Here is a 17,707-nt window from a genome sequence, read left to right as displayed (position 1 = left end):
GTTTTGGAAACCTGGTAGCAGGCTTTCAGAATCTAAAGGGTTGCTATTTGAAAGATGAGAACAGATCCTTTAGCAAAGGCTGTTGTGATAGGACAGACAAAAATAGTTTTTAACTAAAAGAGGGGAGATTTTGACTAGATAAAAGGAAAAAGGTTTTTTATGATAAGGGTAAGGAAGCACAGGTTGCCCAGAGATGTGGTGGATGCTTCGTCCCTGGAGACATTAAAGGTCAGGCTGGACTAGGCTGTGGGCAACCTGATCAAACTATAGATGTCCCTGTTCATTGCAGGGGAGTTGGTACAAATCTGGTAATGCTTTTTTAGAGCCATTATTCTAAATTTGCTGCAGATGATGGAAAACTACCCAAGAGACCTGGAAACGATGTTCTTTTCTTCATTCTGAGTTTTCCTATACTGGAAAACCAATGAGAAAATTTAATGAGAAAATGAAGAACAGGAAAGGTGGCCAGAAAAAAGGAGGCTTAAAGAAGGACTAAGAGGTATCAAATATGAAATAGCATAAGCCATAAAGAGGGTGCCAAAGTGAAACTTGAATTATTTATGATATGTGAAATGGGAAACTTAGCCTAATGTTGGAAGGGAGTAGGAATTATTTGACGTTTGTTGGTATTGTATAGTGTTTGGAAGAACCTTTATTTGTGGCTGGATACAGGCATTAAGAAGTATTAATTATTTGGCAGAAATGTGGTCTGAATAGATCAGTTCTGTCAGGATCAGATTAAAGCATACATCATTGATTGGCTGATGACTGCATTGCGGGAGTCTGCCTTTTCCAGGCAATGTGGTTCAAAAAAAGTTGTTAAATTATTCTTTATCTCCAACCACAGCATGAATAAGCATCTAATTTTGCCTTGGTGGAATAGCGTGGTTTCATGGGATCACACCATAGAATCCTGGATTCTCCCAAGTTGCAAGGGACCCATAAGGATCATGGAGTCCATCTCCTGGCTCCACACAGGACTACCCAAACTCTGTGTTTGAGAGTGGTGTCCAAACATTCCTTGAAGTTCAGGAGCTCGGGACCATGCCCAGCTTTCCTTGACTCCCATCTGACCCTCCCTTGATACAACTCCATGCCGTTCCTCAGGCCTTGTCGCTGTTTCCAGAGAGCAGAGCTCAGCACTGCTGCTTACCTCCTCTGCTCTGGTTGAACGAACCCGTGGAGCTCAGCTGCACCTCATACATCATGCTCTCCAGACCCGTCACTATCTTTGTAGCCCTCCTTTGGACGCATTCTGATAGACTGTTTGCGTACAATATGAAGATGGGATCAAATTCTTGGTCCTTCCTGCATCATTTTCATTTTTAATTTTCCTTCTTGAATGTGCAGTCCAGTTCTCAGGCACACTTGTGGCTTTAATTCTTTCTCTCTGTGCTTTTACCATATAGTCATTTCCATTTCCTCCTCCTTTGAAATGATTTCACTGCTGACTTAGTAAAAAGTCGCTATTAGAGCACTTGTGTCTGTAGCTCTGTGCTAAAGCAGCAAAACTACAGATGTTAGGGCATTAGATGTAAAGACCAGAGAAGGGAAGAGGTCTAAAGCACGACACCTTCTTGTTTTATTCCTCACCGTAGTATTAGCTGACTTTCTACTGTTACCTTAAAGTTCTTAACTTGTTCAGCTCGCCTATTCAGATCAGTTTCTTTCTAGGAGGCAAGTTCATTATAGGATTACTATGTTAGATTTTGGAAGCTTGATTTTTGTTCGGTCCATTTGTAGAATAATTAAAGTCTTTTAATTAATTCAAATAGTACATTGTATTATTGTGGCAAAAAAAAAAAAAGTATTTAAGTTTTAAATAACTGTATTTTTGTGAGCTTCTTAGCTATTACTCAGGTGGTAGAAGCTGGGACTGTTCAGGCTAGCCTGATAAAAGAATTATATTGCTCCTGTTGTTTTTTAGTATGCAGTACACTTCAAAATCATCAGCATTTATTTTCATGTGTAATACCTGTTTCCTGTCTTTTAGTAACATTCTGTTGTTTAAAAAAAAAAAAAACAAAAAAAACCACTATTTCTTTTTACATATTCTGCTTAAAAGTAGTATTCATCTATTTTCTCTTTCCTTTTTTCTTTCATTTATTCAATTTTCAGTATCAGAAAATCCTTAAAAAATATTAATGGAAAAACACTTGTGGGTTTGGAAGCAGCTGATAGAACCATGCCCTCAGCATACTGGAAATGGCTTAGCGTGTATTTTTTTTAGCAATGTTATAACTTTCTAGAATGTGTGAAAGTGAGAGCTGTGGAGTTGTTTAAGATAGGTGATCTGCAATTTTTTCAGGCAGTGAAAATACTGATGTAGCCACTGTTACCATCAGATAAGCGATTGGTGTGCACAGCGCTGACCATTCTAGCTTTTTGCTAGTAAAAACTTTTAGGCTCATGCTTAGCCTTAATCTGGCTGTAGGTTCTGCTGAAGTAAGATAGAATTATTAGCATATTTAATTCTCTTCTGGCGTGTTCTCTGAGTTGTCAGCGCTTCTTATAATGATATTTTATACGTTCCAAGAATTCTTGCAAAACAAGTGTGACCATTAATGCTAACGGTAAAACAGAAGAAACTTCCATTTTGTGTGGTTGGGAGGGAGACTGTACTGTGAAAACAAGTATGTTGGTATATACTGGTGAACGTGATTAGTTACATTGGCGTAAATTCAGAATTTGGCACGGGACGGAGATGCAAGTAAAGCTGTATGTACTTCTGTGGTTTTGATTCGCAGAGGTTTATGCGAACTTAGGTAGCTGGTGCACACATGGGACAACATCAAAGAGCCCAACCAGAAAGTCAGAGCTTGGATTTGGAGTGCCATACAGATATACATTTAGAAGCATGTTGTTATAGTGAGGCAAGCAAAGCATCCTTTCATTAAAACAGGTAACTACAGTTTATTTTCAAAGTTTATATTCCAATCTGAAATGTAGTGAATATAAATGTTTTTAAGACACTTTACATTTTCATTATTCTTGAATGTTTATACAATTTGGAAAGGACTGGAAGGGTCCTCTTCTAAGTTGAAGAGTTCAGGCTACTGCTTAATGTCACTAGATTCCTTTGACAAGATATTGGACTGGAAAAGCTGTTCTATAGCCTCACTTATTCAACACCAAAATACATATAATAATGAGGTTTTTTGCTTTTTTTTGCTAAGTGTTCCAGAATTGCACTTATCTTAAAACGTTTCTTCCTCCCATTTTCTCCGTGTTCTTAGTTTTTTTTTTAATTTCCTATTATGACACAGTTGTTCCATTTACCTGAATAACACATAAAGGATTTCCTCTACAGCTGTTGTAATCAATTTCTTCCTATAGATGCATATAGATTCCTTTCTATAATTCTTAACATCCTCATTAACTTTCCAACTTCGTCGCTGGGAAATTTAATCAGCCAAAATAATTAATGAGAATGTTGACCATTCCCTTGAGCCTGCTTTTTTCCTATACGAGTCATCTTGTTCTTTTGTTTTTCTATCAGATCAATTACAAATGTATTGAAACAAGAACTGGTTTTTACAGAGCAACTTAACTATCTGTGGTTATGTCAGTTGTCCTGTTGGAATCATTTAAGTAAAGTTTGCAAAACCCATTTTGTAATCTCTGTTGCAAGGTGAAAGAAAACTTTTGTTTTCAAGTGCAGCTTACTGTTAGACCAAACAAAAGGTAATGGTTAAAATTGAAGCGTATACTTTAAGAAGTGAAATAATTTAAAATGAGTTGTAATGGCAATACACTTTCCCACATATGTCTTTTGTTGATATATTTCTGTATGACATTTTTTTCTGTATATCTGTATGAAAGATTATAACTGGTATTGTATTTAAGTCTCTGATAATCTTTTGGCAAAAAATGTCAGGTTAAAGTTTGCTTAATAATTTAAACTATAGATTTTTCAATAAGAAAAAATAAATAACAGCTGAGCATAGTGAGGTGAACAGCATTATCCCCAACAGAAACGTGAAGCCACTCTATAATAAGAAAATGGATCTAGGTAAACATCGCATCGTCACGTGACAATTGCTGTGCTCATTGGCAGCCTCTAAGAAAAGCCTCATACAGGGTCACTATTTAACATCTAAAGTTAGAAATGGTGTAAGGCTGTTAGTAACAAGGGTCAACATGCACCTGCTAAGTTAAATTTCTAAATCACGCAATACAGCTGCTGTGATACATGAGAATCAATTACTGAAAACCTTTCCTGATGGTCAAAATGTGACATTAAATAATTGAGTATCACGTCAAATCTTGTCTGCAATTAGTTATCTGGAAAAGTAATTATGCAACAAAATCAAGTGGCTTAAGTTAGTGATGTGGAGCACCCTGGTTATTCAGAAACTGAGGATGACAAATACTTTTATAACTTGTAACGTGAAATTTTTAATACTTAATTCTTAACTGAATTAAAAATACCTGCTCAATTTTAATTTTTGTCATTAACCATCTCTGCAATTGAGGATATATATAGCATACATAATGAGTGTTAATGACTGTTTGTTTTGTCTAAAGTAAAAATGATTAGCTGTAGGAGAGAATGATTTGCAAATAGTGCACTGAGAAGCAGATCGGTTTTGCTTAGGGAAAAAAATCAGGCTGAATTCTCCCCTTTTGTCTCTTACACCGAGTGTGAGTTTAATTGGAGAACAGATGAAATTCTCTAAAGGTCAAATTCGTCTTTTTCAAAAAGCTGTGATAAATGCAACAACATAGATGTTGTGAAAGGTTAGAAAAGCCATTAAAATATAATGTACACTAAGAAGTTGTTAGCTAGCGATAGCTAGTTCAAATATTCAAAATAAGCAAGAAAAATACAATGAATTAAAACAATATGTACGAAATGTAACAGGCTCGAGTTTCAACTCTCACATGAATATTGTTTAACAGTTAATAAATACAAAGAAACAGTAATTTACACAATCATAATAAAGCTGTTTTTTTTTTTTAAGCTTCTGATAGCGACTGTTGTCATGTATATGTCAATTCCTATATCATTATTAGTTCTAATCCTGTTTGAAATCCAGGTTGGGGAGTTTGAACTGTATGTGTTTATTACTTAATCTGAACTGATAAAGAGTAGTTGGTTAGTCATGTTATTTAAGCTGGTCCCAGAATAGCACCTTCCTTTTTTGGTAGAGTTAGCTTTGCAGCTGTTGTCTCTATCTGTTGTCTCTGAAGAAAAATTTAACATTAAGAGTTGCTGACGTCAATTTTTTTCTTTTTTTTACAGCTGATGTGGGCTTTGCCCCTGACAGAAGTTATTTGGTTCTAGCTCTGAGTTTGGAAGAAGTTGGTATATAGATTTTCCCCTAACTTTCAATTGATGTGTTTAGCTTTAGTGGGAGTAATACTATCACTTAAACCATGTTGTCGTCTCAAGGAGTTTTGCTACATCCATATGGAGTGCCAATGATTCTGCCGGCAGCACCATACTTCGCTGGACTTGTTCAGGTAATGCAAGGCCGCTTCCAACAAGCAACTTAACTCTAGTGCACTTAGAGTAATAATTGGAATTTTTATGGTTGAGAAAGCAAACACTTTTAATACAAGCAAAAGCTCTCATATATTCGGTGAGAAGACAGTAGGAAATCAAAAAGATGGATCACCCTAATCTGTGTATTGACATCTCTCATGGCTGAATAAATGGTGTAGTTGAGCTATATTTGCTTCTATTGATTTGTCTGCTATTTAACATTCATGCCTTTGCTTCACGAGGTTGACCACAGGGCAGAGGATTTGCTATCCCTTCTGCGTTTCTGAGGGACTCAGCATTCCCACGGCAGATCATAAGACAAAGTAACTTACCGTGATGTGTTTAGGTTAAGTGTTTTAGCACAGCAAGTATGAATAGCGTTAAATAAGCATTAATTAATATGTTATGCATCTTGCTGAATGAAGAGTGATTTGTGGGGTTTTGTGTATGTAAAAATGTATCGTAGAGTACCTGTGTTACTTTTGAGTCATGAGAGTGCAAGATCCTGCTTGTGAGAGAGAGTTTTATATTTCAGAAGTTAACTGGCAGTTACTGGATTTACTTACTGTTGCTGTGATGTCTGTTTTTATAATGATTTTATGAAAAAGTGGAATTTTCTGTTGTTAGACTTAAGATTTTTATAGATCATTTAAGTATTAATAAAGCAAAAGCTATTCCATTGTTTTTAGTAGTAAAAAATGCTAAGAAACAATTCGAGTAAAATTTTCAGGCATTCATCAAATATCCCCTATAAGTGGCAGTTATGGCTGCTATGTGTAAAAAGGCTCGAGATAATACTGTGTACTGCTGCATTTCTGTGTTTTGGTAGCAATCAGTCAAATTAACTTTAGAGGAGAGGCTTCTGTTTAAATTTTTTGTTGTGCTCCTTTGCTACGATAATAGTTGGTAGGTGTAGAGGTGAAATCAAAACATGAAACAGGTTTGGGTGTTTTTTTTTTTTATAGGTCCATTTGGCATTCCAAGATCATGAATTATTTTTCACTTCAGGCTTCATATCAGACATTTATGTCTAAGAAAGAAATATTGCATTGCACAGTGGCTATTATCAAGTATTGAAAAAATGTGTGCTGGCCCATGCAAGCTGATAATGATAATGCTTCTGTCTTTTTGTTTTTTTGTTTGTTTGTTTTTTTGGTTTTTGTTTTGTTTTGTTTTTTAATATAGTGAGACCCAGTAGCACACATGAACACATCAAGCAGGCCTTAATATCCATTAGAATTTGGGGGTGAAGGTCGGACACCAGAGCTCAGTCAGACCCTGTGCCATCTTGTCCAATAAATAATTACAAGCAAATCGTGCCTTTCACTCTATACTGATTGATGTTGAAATTGCTTTTGAAAGTTCTCATAAGTTCCTGTTATAGATTAAGTGCTGGTGTAGGAAAAATAACTGCACCCAACTGAAATGGGTGAATGTAATCAGGTTTAATGGACTCAAGAGCTTGTTGGGAATTAAATAACTATTGATTTGTTGGAAAGTTGCTGTCATTACAAAATGCCACTCTGGGCGCATTATCCAAGCAGATAGATTAGAAGAAAGGGCCCTTTGAAAATTCGGGATGCCTTATTTCAAATCCTTTTTTCTTTTCTTTGGAGGTTATATCCAGGTCTACATTACTCTGTTAAGCACAGGTCTAAAACAGTAAAGCAATAGGAACTGTTCTATAAAGAATTTGATACTTTTAAAGGGTTTGGATGAACAATTTTGTTCATACAGTTTCTCGTGTAGTCTTTCCTCTTTTCTCCCACATCCTAACCTAGCACCTGAATGCTGAGCTTTGGGAAATAAAACAAATGTGTAAGCTTAGGGGGTGCACTGGAATGCTAAATGGTTTCTCTCAGCCCAAGTTTTTATTTACATTAGTGGTACATGCGTTCAGCTTAACGTATTTGAATATTTATTGTTTATTTTTTAAAGTAAACAAGTTTCCAAAATCGTAATCCACCTGTCCAAAATGACATGGTGCAAAGGACGCTTTATAGACATAGCTTGATCATCCACTTCTCAGCAGTAATTGCATAATGTTCAGAACTCTGATGCATTTAAGTATCTTGATAAGGTAGTTATGCAGATATTTTTATTCGGTTGCACATTGAAAGCCATGGCTATGATGTATTTTTAGGTTTTAATATAGAAACTTGAAATTTATTTCTTTGCCTGGATTTCTGCAGAAATTGGAAAGAATTTCTCATTTGGGATTCCCCATGACTTCCAATTGCATTTACGTGTAGATTGTGTGTGTATAAAATCAGCCTAGACTTCACAGAGATTTGGGGAACTTTGTTGTTGTTGTTGTTTTTCCTGTTGTTTTGGTGTTTTTGTTTTTTGTTTTGTTTTTGCTTTTTTGATCTTTAGTGTTGCATGACAGAGCAGAGCACCCAGATCTCCGCAAAGGACAGCTAGTGTTTAAAGCTTCTACACCCTTAAGCTCTGCATATGATTTTACATTTGCAAAATGTATGCAGCCTTGGCCAGCCTCTGCTTGTAAATTCGTTGGTGAGCTTCATCCTACATCTTCTGCTTGTGTTTGTCACAGCATCTGGTTAGAGATGCAGAATAAGTGAAACTTATACAGCCAAGAAAGGGCAGATATCTTGGATACATCTCTAGAAACACTTTTGGTAAACAACCTCTATTTACCCAGTTGCATATATTATTATACTGGAGGATTTGTATTTCTACTGAGGCCATGTATTTCATTGAGATCAAGAAAATGGAACACTTGGACATGGAACTTCTTGGACAGAGAATGTATTTGTTTAAAGTAACTGATATATCAAATGTGTCAAATCATGCTAAATATGATACTTGCAAACTAGCAAGTAAAAAAAGAGTTTCCAAAAAAGTTTGTTTATTAGAGTTATTTTTCTTATTAATGAGAAAAATAAATGTATTTTCTTTCTCTGTTCCTCCTTTTTGGTAAAATGGTAGGAGGAAAAATCACATGAAAAAGCAAACAGTAAATAAATAGCATTATGCCTCATGGTTGGAGAGATCTTTTCTGATTTGGCATGAAAGAGGCACTGGCAGCTGTGCGGGTTTTCAGCAAGGCTGCTGTGAGGAGTGAAGCAGGTACAGCCATCCACAACTGTGTGTGCTGTGGGCAGCGAGACTACTTCATATTACAGCTCTCATACTGTTTCCTTGGCAGGTGAGAGCAAACAAATGCCATAGAACACTATGTGGCAATCCAGGAAAAGCCGCCTTTTCCTGCCCTTGGTTCATATCCGAATTTAGCCATTTGATTCCCACAGGGGAACCCTTATGTCCAGATAAACAGTGAAGTCAGTGGGATGTCACGTGAGTGAGAAAGATCCATCTGACCACCTGAGTGCAGGGCGACTGCCCTGTTGGCAGTAATTTTGGGTATGTGTTGCTGTACTATCTTGTGTTGTCAGAATAAATGTGTGAAATGCAGGTTCCGTTTATCATAAAAATTACCAACAGCTATATCAAAATAACTGTTAGCAATCCATAGAAAAGATGTGCTCTGTAAAAGAATAGGTTAAATGTCTACATTTTAAATGTGTACATTTTAAAAACGCAAGTGTAATACATGAGATTTTAATGTTGAAAACTGAATTATTTATTGCATGTCTGGCTTAGGTGTCTCCATTTCCGTTTAGCAAGAGAGTTTTCCATAGGTATTACTATTACAAAATTTATTGATGGTGAAATTACTAAGGCATTTCAGTACATTACTTGAAATTTCTAAGTAGAGACAAGTCTATTTTATACAAAAGGTGCTACTTGAATTTAAAGTTTGAAAAGATTGTCTGAAGATGATCACTATTTTTTAGTGTACATTTAAAGTAGCTGTAATTTTAGCCTTAGAGACAAGAAAAGCTAGAATATTTTCTGAGGGCTTAAGTTTGTATTCATTGTCAAAGACTTCAGTCAACTAATCTAAAGCCCCTATTTTTCTTTCTTTGCTTATTTATTTGTGTGATGGTAAAAGGAGGCAGAAAAAAAATAGGGATTAGACGGTGCTGGATTAACTACTTGGACGAACTGGGAATTACTGTACTTCTACATACATCATTCATCATTCTAACTTTTTCTTAAGGTATTTTGATTCTGTCTGATTTTCCATAACTGGTTTACTGGTATGTTGAACTGACAACTGGGAAAGTGGTAATCTGGAGACAGTTCCATTCTATTTTAGGGCCAAGTGAGAGAATTGCTTAGAATATGCTGTGAAAAGTAGTGGTGCAGGCTGCTTCACAGCTCCGTCGTTACCAGCCTGTAAAATTCTTGTCTTTGTGCTGCATAGGGAAATGTTAGCAGTGAATAAATTCAGCATATTGGTAGATGCCAGTGTGTTAGGCTACCTACAAAATCTCACCTACTTTTTGGCATCCCGGTTTTGCCAAATATTGTGGATATATTTTGTTTTGTAAGTCTCTGTTGAAAATACTTGTGTAATTTAGTAGTTCTCAATTGAATAATACTTGACAAAAAGGAATGATTAGGTTTTAGTTCTTCCCATGATGCCTGAAATAGTCTTTCTGGATGTCAGAATGCGATCTAGTGGGATGGCATGCAAGCTTTCTCTTTACACTGACTGCATTGCCTTTTTGAAATGCAGGAAGCAGATCGTTTACCTTAGGTGCAGATCTGCTCTGGACTGTTGTGGCGTGCTCTATTTGAAGATAGCAGGGGTTTCCTGCTGCTGTTTCCACACTTCTCAGTTCTTCTGTGAGTGAAGGACAAACACATTTTCCTACTGCAGCCTCTTTTCATCTGTTTGTTTGTTTTGTTTGGGAGAGAGTGAATCTGAAATTTCTTCCCTCTCCCTATAGAAGTTGCAAAGTTTTTCTCCTTCGTGTCAGAGCAACTTTTAATGCAGTGCCCGAGTGAAGTAATGCAGATGGTGCTACATGGTCTGAATAACTTTATTTAAATAACTTCCGATTATCATTGTTACTTCTGGAAATACAGCTTTTTTTTTTTTTTAACCTCATATTATACATGGATTAAGTGATGTAGCCAACATGTACTCTCTGTGAGATGTCATTTGCTCAAGAAGCTAGAGACTAAGCAAAAAGTCTTTTCCGTACCTGTTGTGAGAGGCTTTCTTTTTGTCTGTCTTGTCAGTAAGTACAGATATCGGAAAACACCTGCAGAGGGGGAGAGTGGAGCAAAGACACAACGTCGCTAATTTGTGGTTTGGATGTTCTACATCTGATACAACAAAGAGCTGGATAAGCCTGCAAGTTCATGGCTGCTTCTTCTGCAATGCTTTATGAAGTGCAGTAAAATAAAAGGACACCTGAGGTTGTGATAGCAGAATATTTTTTACTGATAGAGTAATTCTATGGATTCTGTTTATTCACCTCCAAAATAAAGCAAAACTTGTAAGGATTGGATTGTTAAAACCTGCAAACGGAAATTCCAAAAAAAAAAAAAAAAGCATTTTTCTAAAAGTGCATTTTTGGCAAAATACTCTGAAATCTTAGTTTGGAATTTTTTCTCATAGTCCTAAATTGAATGTTGTCTTTTGAATAGGGGTGGAGAATTGCAAGTTTAGGTTAGGTTTTGTGCACTATTTTTGCAGAAAACTAACAAAAGTAGATTGGTACCATGGTTCCTTTTCTTCTCGTAACATAGTTAGATGGCTTGGAGGATGACTAAACCCTCTTTAGTTGTGATGGTTTTAATAAATCAATGAGTGTAAAATTTTTGGTGCTGTGGAAGCTGGGAAAGTGAAAGCCTCTTGTCTATCTGGTCAACAGTCAGAATGGTTCATATTTTGGCTTTGTAAGATTTTCTTTGAGGTCCAGTGGTTTGTTGATTTTTTTGTTTGTTTTTTTTTTTTTTCTCCCTCCTAGCCATAGTGTAATGTTGAATTAGTAATCCTGAGAAGTCTTACTCATTAGAAAGAACTTTTCTTTCTGAGTGTGGTGAAGGTGACTAAGCTGAGTTGGATACTTACCTAGGTGCTTAAGGTGGGACCTGTTCCATTTATCTGAAAGTTTGAAAGTTTGGAGGTATATGCCTTCCTGTGCTAAATAGTTCCCTACTCTCTAACAGTATTATCTATGTATTTTATGACTGTAGACTTCTGTTTTATTTTAGGGAAATTAGTGCTTGACCAGTTTTCTAGTGTTAGATCTTCTCTGTGTGAACAGGAGTAGACATCAATTTTGACTATTTTGAAAAGTCTAGAAAAGCTTGTTTTTAATTAAGCTCATGTTTGCTTACTTAACTTTACCTTTAAATTCTTCTGAAAAACATAATCACGATTGAATCACAGCATTAAAAAGGAATTTACTCTTGGCAACATTTGAGGTAAAGAGAGGAGTAAAGCTCTACAACTCTTCCAGCACCATCTTAGAATGAAATTATTAAACTTCAGTTATTAAAAAAAATAAAAAAATAAAAAAAGCAACAACAGTTATCTAGGGCCATCAGAATACAGAATAGTCAAGGATGCTGAGTGCTTGTGCTGCGTGGTTTTTAAGTTGATGGTACTTTAAACTGTTCTATTGCTCTTATTAAAAATGTTTCCCTAATCTTACTAATTTATCCAACTGCACATTTGGGAAAACAAAGTCAACCAAACAAGGTATTGTGCATAACATTTGACTGTTTATAGCAGTTGCCTGAAACTGTTGATGATCAAAAGTAATTTTTCAAAACTAATTATGGAAGAAGGGAAAGATGGATCAGTTCCATGATATCCTTGGTCACTGCATACTGGGAAGCTGTCCTGCCTGGCTCCTGCAGTGACTTAGTTCGTAGACATATGTTCTCAGAACACAGTTTTGAACGTTGCTGACAGAGGAATCGAGATAAATGCATTGCAAGATTCTCAGAGTATCGTTTTTAACTGAAATACTTTGCTGGATTGAATGGAGTACATGTTCTTTTTAATGCAAAAATGAATGTTGATTTTTCTTTCTTTTTTTTTTTTTTTTTTTTTTGGATGCCCTCCTTCATGAAGAAACAGTTAAAATCAGGCATAGGGAAACGTAACAGATGTTCATACACATTTCTCATCTGAAAATACCTTCTTCTGGCCAAGGCGATTGTTAGGCACAATTAAGCCCAGAATATACATCCTGTGCTATAAGCCAAATCTGTGGAATATGTTCTCAACAGGGAAGCACAGGTTTGGGCAGAAGGGAGTTCATATGAACTTTCATCTGCGGTAGATTTTTGAGCATCACAGTGTTAAAAACGTGAGGAGACTGGACTGACAATTGAGTCTGTGCTCTCATGCACTGTGGTGTAAACTATATCTTTAAGAGAAACTTTCAATCCATGAGAATTTCCTATGTGTTGTGTTTCAGGGATGCTTGCACTTGAAATCTGAACTCTGAGTGACATTTGGTAATGTGTTGCCAGCTCACTTAAAGCTTGTGATATTATGTCTTGTGTTCCACATTCAGTGTAATTGTCACTGTAATCAGCTTTATGATGGCAACTCCTCATGATGACTGCAGGGCTACTATGCTTTCCTTTACATGTATTATGTCTGCAGTGTGAGTCACTTTTCGATTGTAGATATATACTTGTAGGGAAGGGAGGAATATGCCTCCTTTCTTTAGACCTTTTAAAATTGTGCATGACATCTATTTATGCAGAGAGTGGGATTTACCATTTCAAATGATATGATAGCATCAACTGTTGAAAAAGATGCTGAGAACCACTCTTATCTTTTGTGATAGATATTGCAACTAAACACATTAGCTGTTCCCAAAAAACATGCTTTTCTGGTATCTCAAAATTTTGTGATGATTGGCTATTTTTGTTGTATCCGAATATCTTAGGCACTATGAAAGTGTATTGACCTAAAAATGTCAGTAGATATCTTATACCTGTCTTTAGTAATTTTTTTACAGATAAAAAAATACACTGCACTAGACAAAAATGCAAGACAGGCATTAATTTTTTGTTGTGTAATGCCAGTCTTTTAATAATGTAGAAAGCTTTGTACTGGGGCTGTAAAAAGTGTCTAATTTTCTTGGCCAGTCAGTAAGTCTTTTCTCTGAAGTATACGTGATAGCTTTAAAATCTTTGTTACTGTACTCTCATTTCTTTTTTTTTTTTATTATAGTAAGACACAAATGTTGAAATGCAGAGTCAAAAAATTACTGAGGTTAGAGGCATCTCTTGCCACTTAGTCCCAGCCTGCCCCTGCAAGACCACCCAGAGCAGGGGCCCCAGCCCCACATGCAAGCAGCTCACTCAGCACCAATGAGGGGAGCCTGGTTCCATTTTATTTTATTTTATTTTATTTTATTTTATTTTATTTTATTTATTTATTTTTAGCCTCTCTTCAGGTATTTGTACATGCTGATGAGACTTCTCCGGGCTAAACAGCCCTGGCTCTCTTGGCCTTTCCTCACACAAGAGATGATCCAGTTCCTTAAGCATCTTCATGGTCCTTCACTGATTCCTATCCATTGTGTCTTTGTCTCTTTTATGTTGGGGGAGCCCGGTTTTGGAACCAGTACTCCAGTTTATGACACTAATGCTGAATGGAGAAAAAGGATCACCTCCCTCAACCCTCTGACAGTTCTTTGCCTGATGCAGTTCAGGCTATCATTAGCCTTCATTACCGAAGGAACACGGCTCATGTTCAGCTCACCAGGACTCCTGGGACCTTTCCTTCCAAGTTGCTTTCTAGCAGGGTACCCCCAGCATGTGCAGGTTGCCTGAGTTGTTCCTCCCCAGATTCAGGACATCGCACTTCCTTCTGCTTGACCTCTGATCCCTCTGGATGGCAGTGTGATTCTCTGACCCGTTAGCCACTCTTCACAGTGTTTGTCATCTCCAAACCTGCTGATGTTAAACTCTGCCTCATCATTAATGAAGATGCTAAACGGTACTGAACCAAGTATTGACTCCTGGGGTATTCTGTTTGTTACTGACCTCCAGCTAGTCTTAGTGCCACTGATCACTATTTTCTGGGCTTAGCTGTTCAGGTAATTTTCAGACCACCTCAATATTCATCCAGCCCCTCTATGACAGGTTGCTTGTGACTATCTTATGGAAGTTGGTGTGAAAGACCTTATTGAAGTGCAGGTAGACAATATCTATTCCTCTCCTCTCATCTTACCAGTCTACTTGTTTGATTGTGTAGAGGCTTATCGAGTTACTCAAACATAACTTGTTGAAGCTATGCTGACTACTTCAGGTTATTTTTCTTTTCTTTCATGGACCCAAAAATGGTTTCCAGGACTAGCTGCTCCATCATCTTTCTGGGGATTGAGGTGAGTCTGATTGCATAATGGTCTCTAGCCTTAGTACTCGATATACTATCAGTGTTAAATTCTTCTTTAAATGGGTAGAAGTAGTGTTTAATATCTTATCTTTATTATTAACAGAGGCAGGGAGAAAGTTGGCCTATAGATGCAGATTAAGATATGTGGGGGCCTGTATTTCATAACTGCAAGGAAGTGAGAATTTACCAGCTTTCTGAGAAATAAGTTTTGTACCTATGAGAGAAAGCTCTGAAGTTGTCAGTCCTCTTGAACTGGTGGAGACTTCTGAGGAGCAGAATGTTTCTAGGGAGCCTATGTTCTTTACAGGCATGAGGCTAAAAGCAATTGTGATATTAACTCACGTTACGTATGCAAAAGGCATTGACTCTCTTAACTGTCTGTGAAGCACGTCCTTTATGTGGTGATCATCAGACTTCCTGGTGGAAGGCTCTTTTCACTGCAGACTTGTCTTTTACATTGGTATTGGTTGATTCTTACAAAATGGTAAAGAAAAATAAATTAAAAAAATAAATAATAATAATAATATAAAAAAAAACAACAAAACAGAAGCTTTCCTTTAGCTGAATAATAGGAAAGTGCTGATAAATTCCTATCAGCTTATAAGTTATTCTCTTGATTCCAATAAGAAATGGTAAACCAAAAAGGAAAAGGTAGTCTGGTGAATCTTATTTTGCACGAGAGAGATTTCAGAATATTAGGAAGTGTCTTGTGCTTCTGGATAGATGGTTGATGTTCTCTTCTGCATTTTCAATTTATCTTGAGTTAATTGTGAACATCTTCCTGCCCCAGGTTCCAGAAATTAAGCTCAAGTACTGAAATACTCAGAAGAGCATTTATGCCCATATCTCTTTATTTTATTATTTCTGGTTTCTGAGGGCTTTTTCTCTGACACAGCATTCAGCTGACCAGTGCCTCATTTTCCCCATACCCTTCTATCAGGCTGTTGTGATATACCGTCTTTATGACATGCTTTCATTTTCTGTATCATGTGCCTCTGTGTTTTCTCTCTTTTTGTTGCTTTAATAATGTTTGGGGTCTTTTTCTGTTAATTGAGACACTTCTCCGTCACTAGAATGGCATAAACTTTATTTTGCACTTTATTATTTAGAATTCTGAGTACCACGCTTCAGTTCATTTTCAAAAAATATGATACGTGGCCCACAGCATAAAAATAGTTTGAGTTGGCAGACAGACACCTTCAGCGACAGATCCAAGATATATTTTTAGGGAACACTGTATACTAGCAAGCACTTAAAGTACTTGTGAAAATGCTTCTTGAGCATGACGCCTGTTAGCTCAAGAGGTGATTCTCAAATGTACAGTTTAAATTGCCATCCGTTTTGCTGTTAGCTCCCTATCCTAAGGATTAAAACAAATGTGTTAATTTCTCTGTGGTCATACTGTACAGTGATACCACTGCATTGTTAATATTTATTGCATTTTGCACTTTGTTCGGTATGCTTGGATAATTCCCTTTAAGCATTGTGTTCCTTGGAGGCAAGTATAAAAATGTAGGTAACATTTATTTGTTGCTTTTTTTTTCTTCATTACATATCATTTGTGATTCAAGAATTCAGTGAAGTAGCTAGTGTTATTTAACCTCCATACATTTTTTGGAGAAAAAAAAAAACCCTTTCACTTCCGTTAATAGTTAGCTTGTGGTTACAGTCAGGACAGGAGGTTTTAAATATATTTACTGCTGCGGCAATAGAAAAGTCAAATTAATGTTATATTGTACTGTTTTCTTTTTCCTGTCTCAGGAGAGAACATTGTTAAAAATTGATTCCATACTCTTTGACAAAAATCATTTCTCAAATGTAACAAAACCTACTTTTTGTCTTTTTTTTTTTTTTTTTAACTTCAGAGTCAGAAAGTGAATGTATACATTTATATAAAAAAGGTTTCTTGCTGTGAAGAGGGATTTCAGATTCACAGACTCAAAGATACTCAACCAGGGAGGATCTTTATGATAATTCAGCATGTCCTCTTGAATACACATGCTGCAGGATTTCTCTGAGACTGGCTGAAATCAGACCTCTTAGAAGATATTTAATCTTGTTTTAAACATCCAAGTAATTTCAAATCCATCAGTTTCACTGATACCCTACTGAACTGTTTGAATGTTTAATTACCCTTGCAGTTAGGATATTGTGAGGCTCTATTTCTCTTTATTTTAGCCTCTTGTTCCTGCTGTTTTCTTTGCCTGCAAGATTGAAAATGCAAAATAGCCACAAACAAATAGGAAAACTCACAAAGTGCAAGTACCACCTCCAAGAACAGATGTGTATATCACAGAGATGGAGAAAATCAGGGAAGGAATGCACCTTATGGGATCATGTGATCTATTCCTCTGCCTGAAGGGAAGATGAACTTCGCCTATGTCATTCCTGACATATGTTTTCTGTGCCTGTTCTGAAGATCTTGAACGACTGAGATTCAATCCTCTCCTGGCATGATACACTTCAATTAGAGGGTTTTTTTCTAGTGCCTGACTTAAAGTCTTTCATTTTATAGTTTAGCCCCCCACTGTTGTTAACGTGGAGTGGACACAAAAGAAAAATATTTCCATCCCTTTCTTTGTGGCCCATGGTCCTTTTGAAGATGAATATGTGTCAGCCTTTGTGGTAGTGGCATCCTCATTCCTTCAGTATTTCTTTACAGAGATTCCCTTAACCTACTACAGTTACAAGACATCATGGATAAGATCTTTAGGTTCGTGGAAGTATTTAAGTATCTGATTTATCTTTTTGAGGAAAATACTATATAATGCATGGAGCAAGACTTAAAGATTTCTGAAATCTAACTAGGAGATGATAATACAGTTTTGATAGTAGATGCAGTGGGTGAGAGTTAACAGCAAGGCATGAGACACAGCACTGTGAAGGATTATTTTCTGATATTATTAAAAAAAATAATAATTCAGGATTATCACTCTGAGATTTAATACCTTATTTAAAACAAAAAC

At 36.4% G+C, this 17,707-nt stretch overlaps 1 protein-coding gene across 18 annotated transcripts in view; it reads left to right on the top strand.

The window, feature by feature from the left end:
• RBFOX1 (RNA binding fox-1 homolog 1) overlaps nt 1-17,707 on the top strand; it is a 755,409-nt gene that overhangs the window by 509,593 nt on the left and 228,109 nt on the right. For 3 of the 18 annotated variants that reach the window (XM_085237556.1, XM_085237542.1, XM_085237557.1), the window contains exon 1: nt 5,246-5,466. The exons of 14 other annotated variants lie outside the window; for them this stretch is intronic. In XM_085237556.1, the coding sequence (XP_085093682.1) occupies nt 5,380-5,466 (87 nt within the window). In that variant the 5' untranslated portion in view covers nt 5,246-5,379. Of the gene's footprint in view, nt 1-5,245; nt 5,467-17,707 lie in introns of those variants that run through there. One more of the 18 variants, XM_085237550.1, reaches the window with a different exon arrangement.

This window comes from Meleagris gallopavo, chromosome 16, assembly GCF_905368555.1.
Source record: "Meleagris gallopavo chromosome 16, MGAL_WU_HG_1.1, whole genome shotgun sequence".
NCBI classification, from domain to species: Eukaryota; Metazoa; Chordata; class Aves; order Galliformes; family Phasianidae; genus Meleagris; species Meleagris gallopavo.
This window is presented reverse-complemented; position numbering and strand designations above follow the sequence as displayed.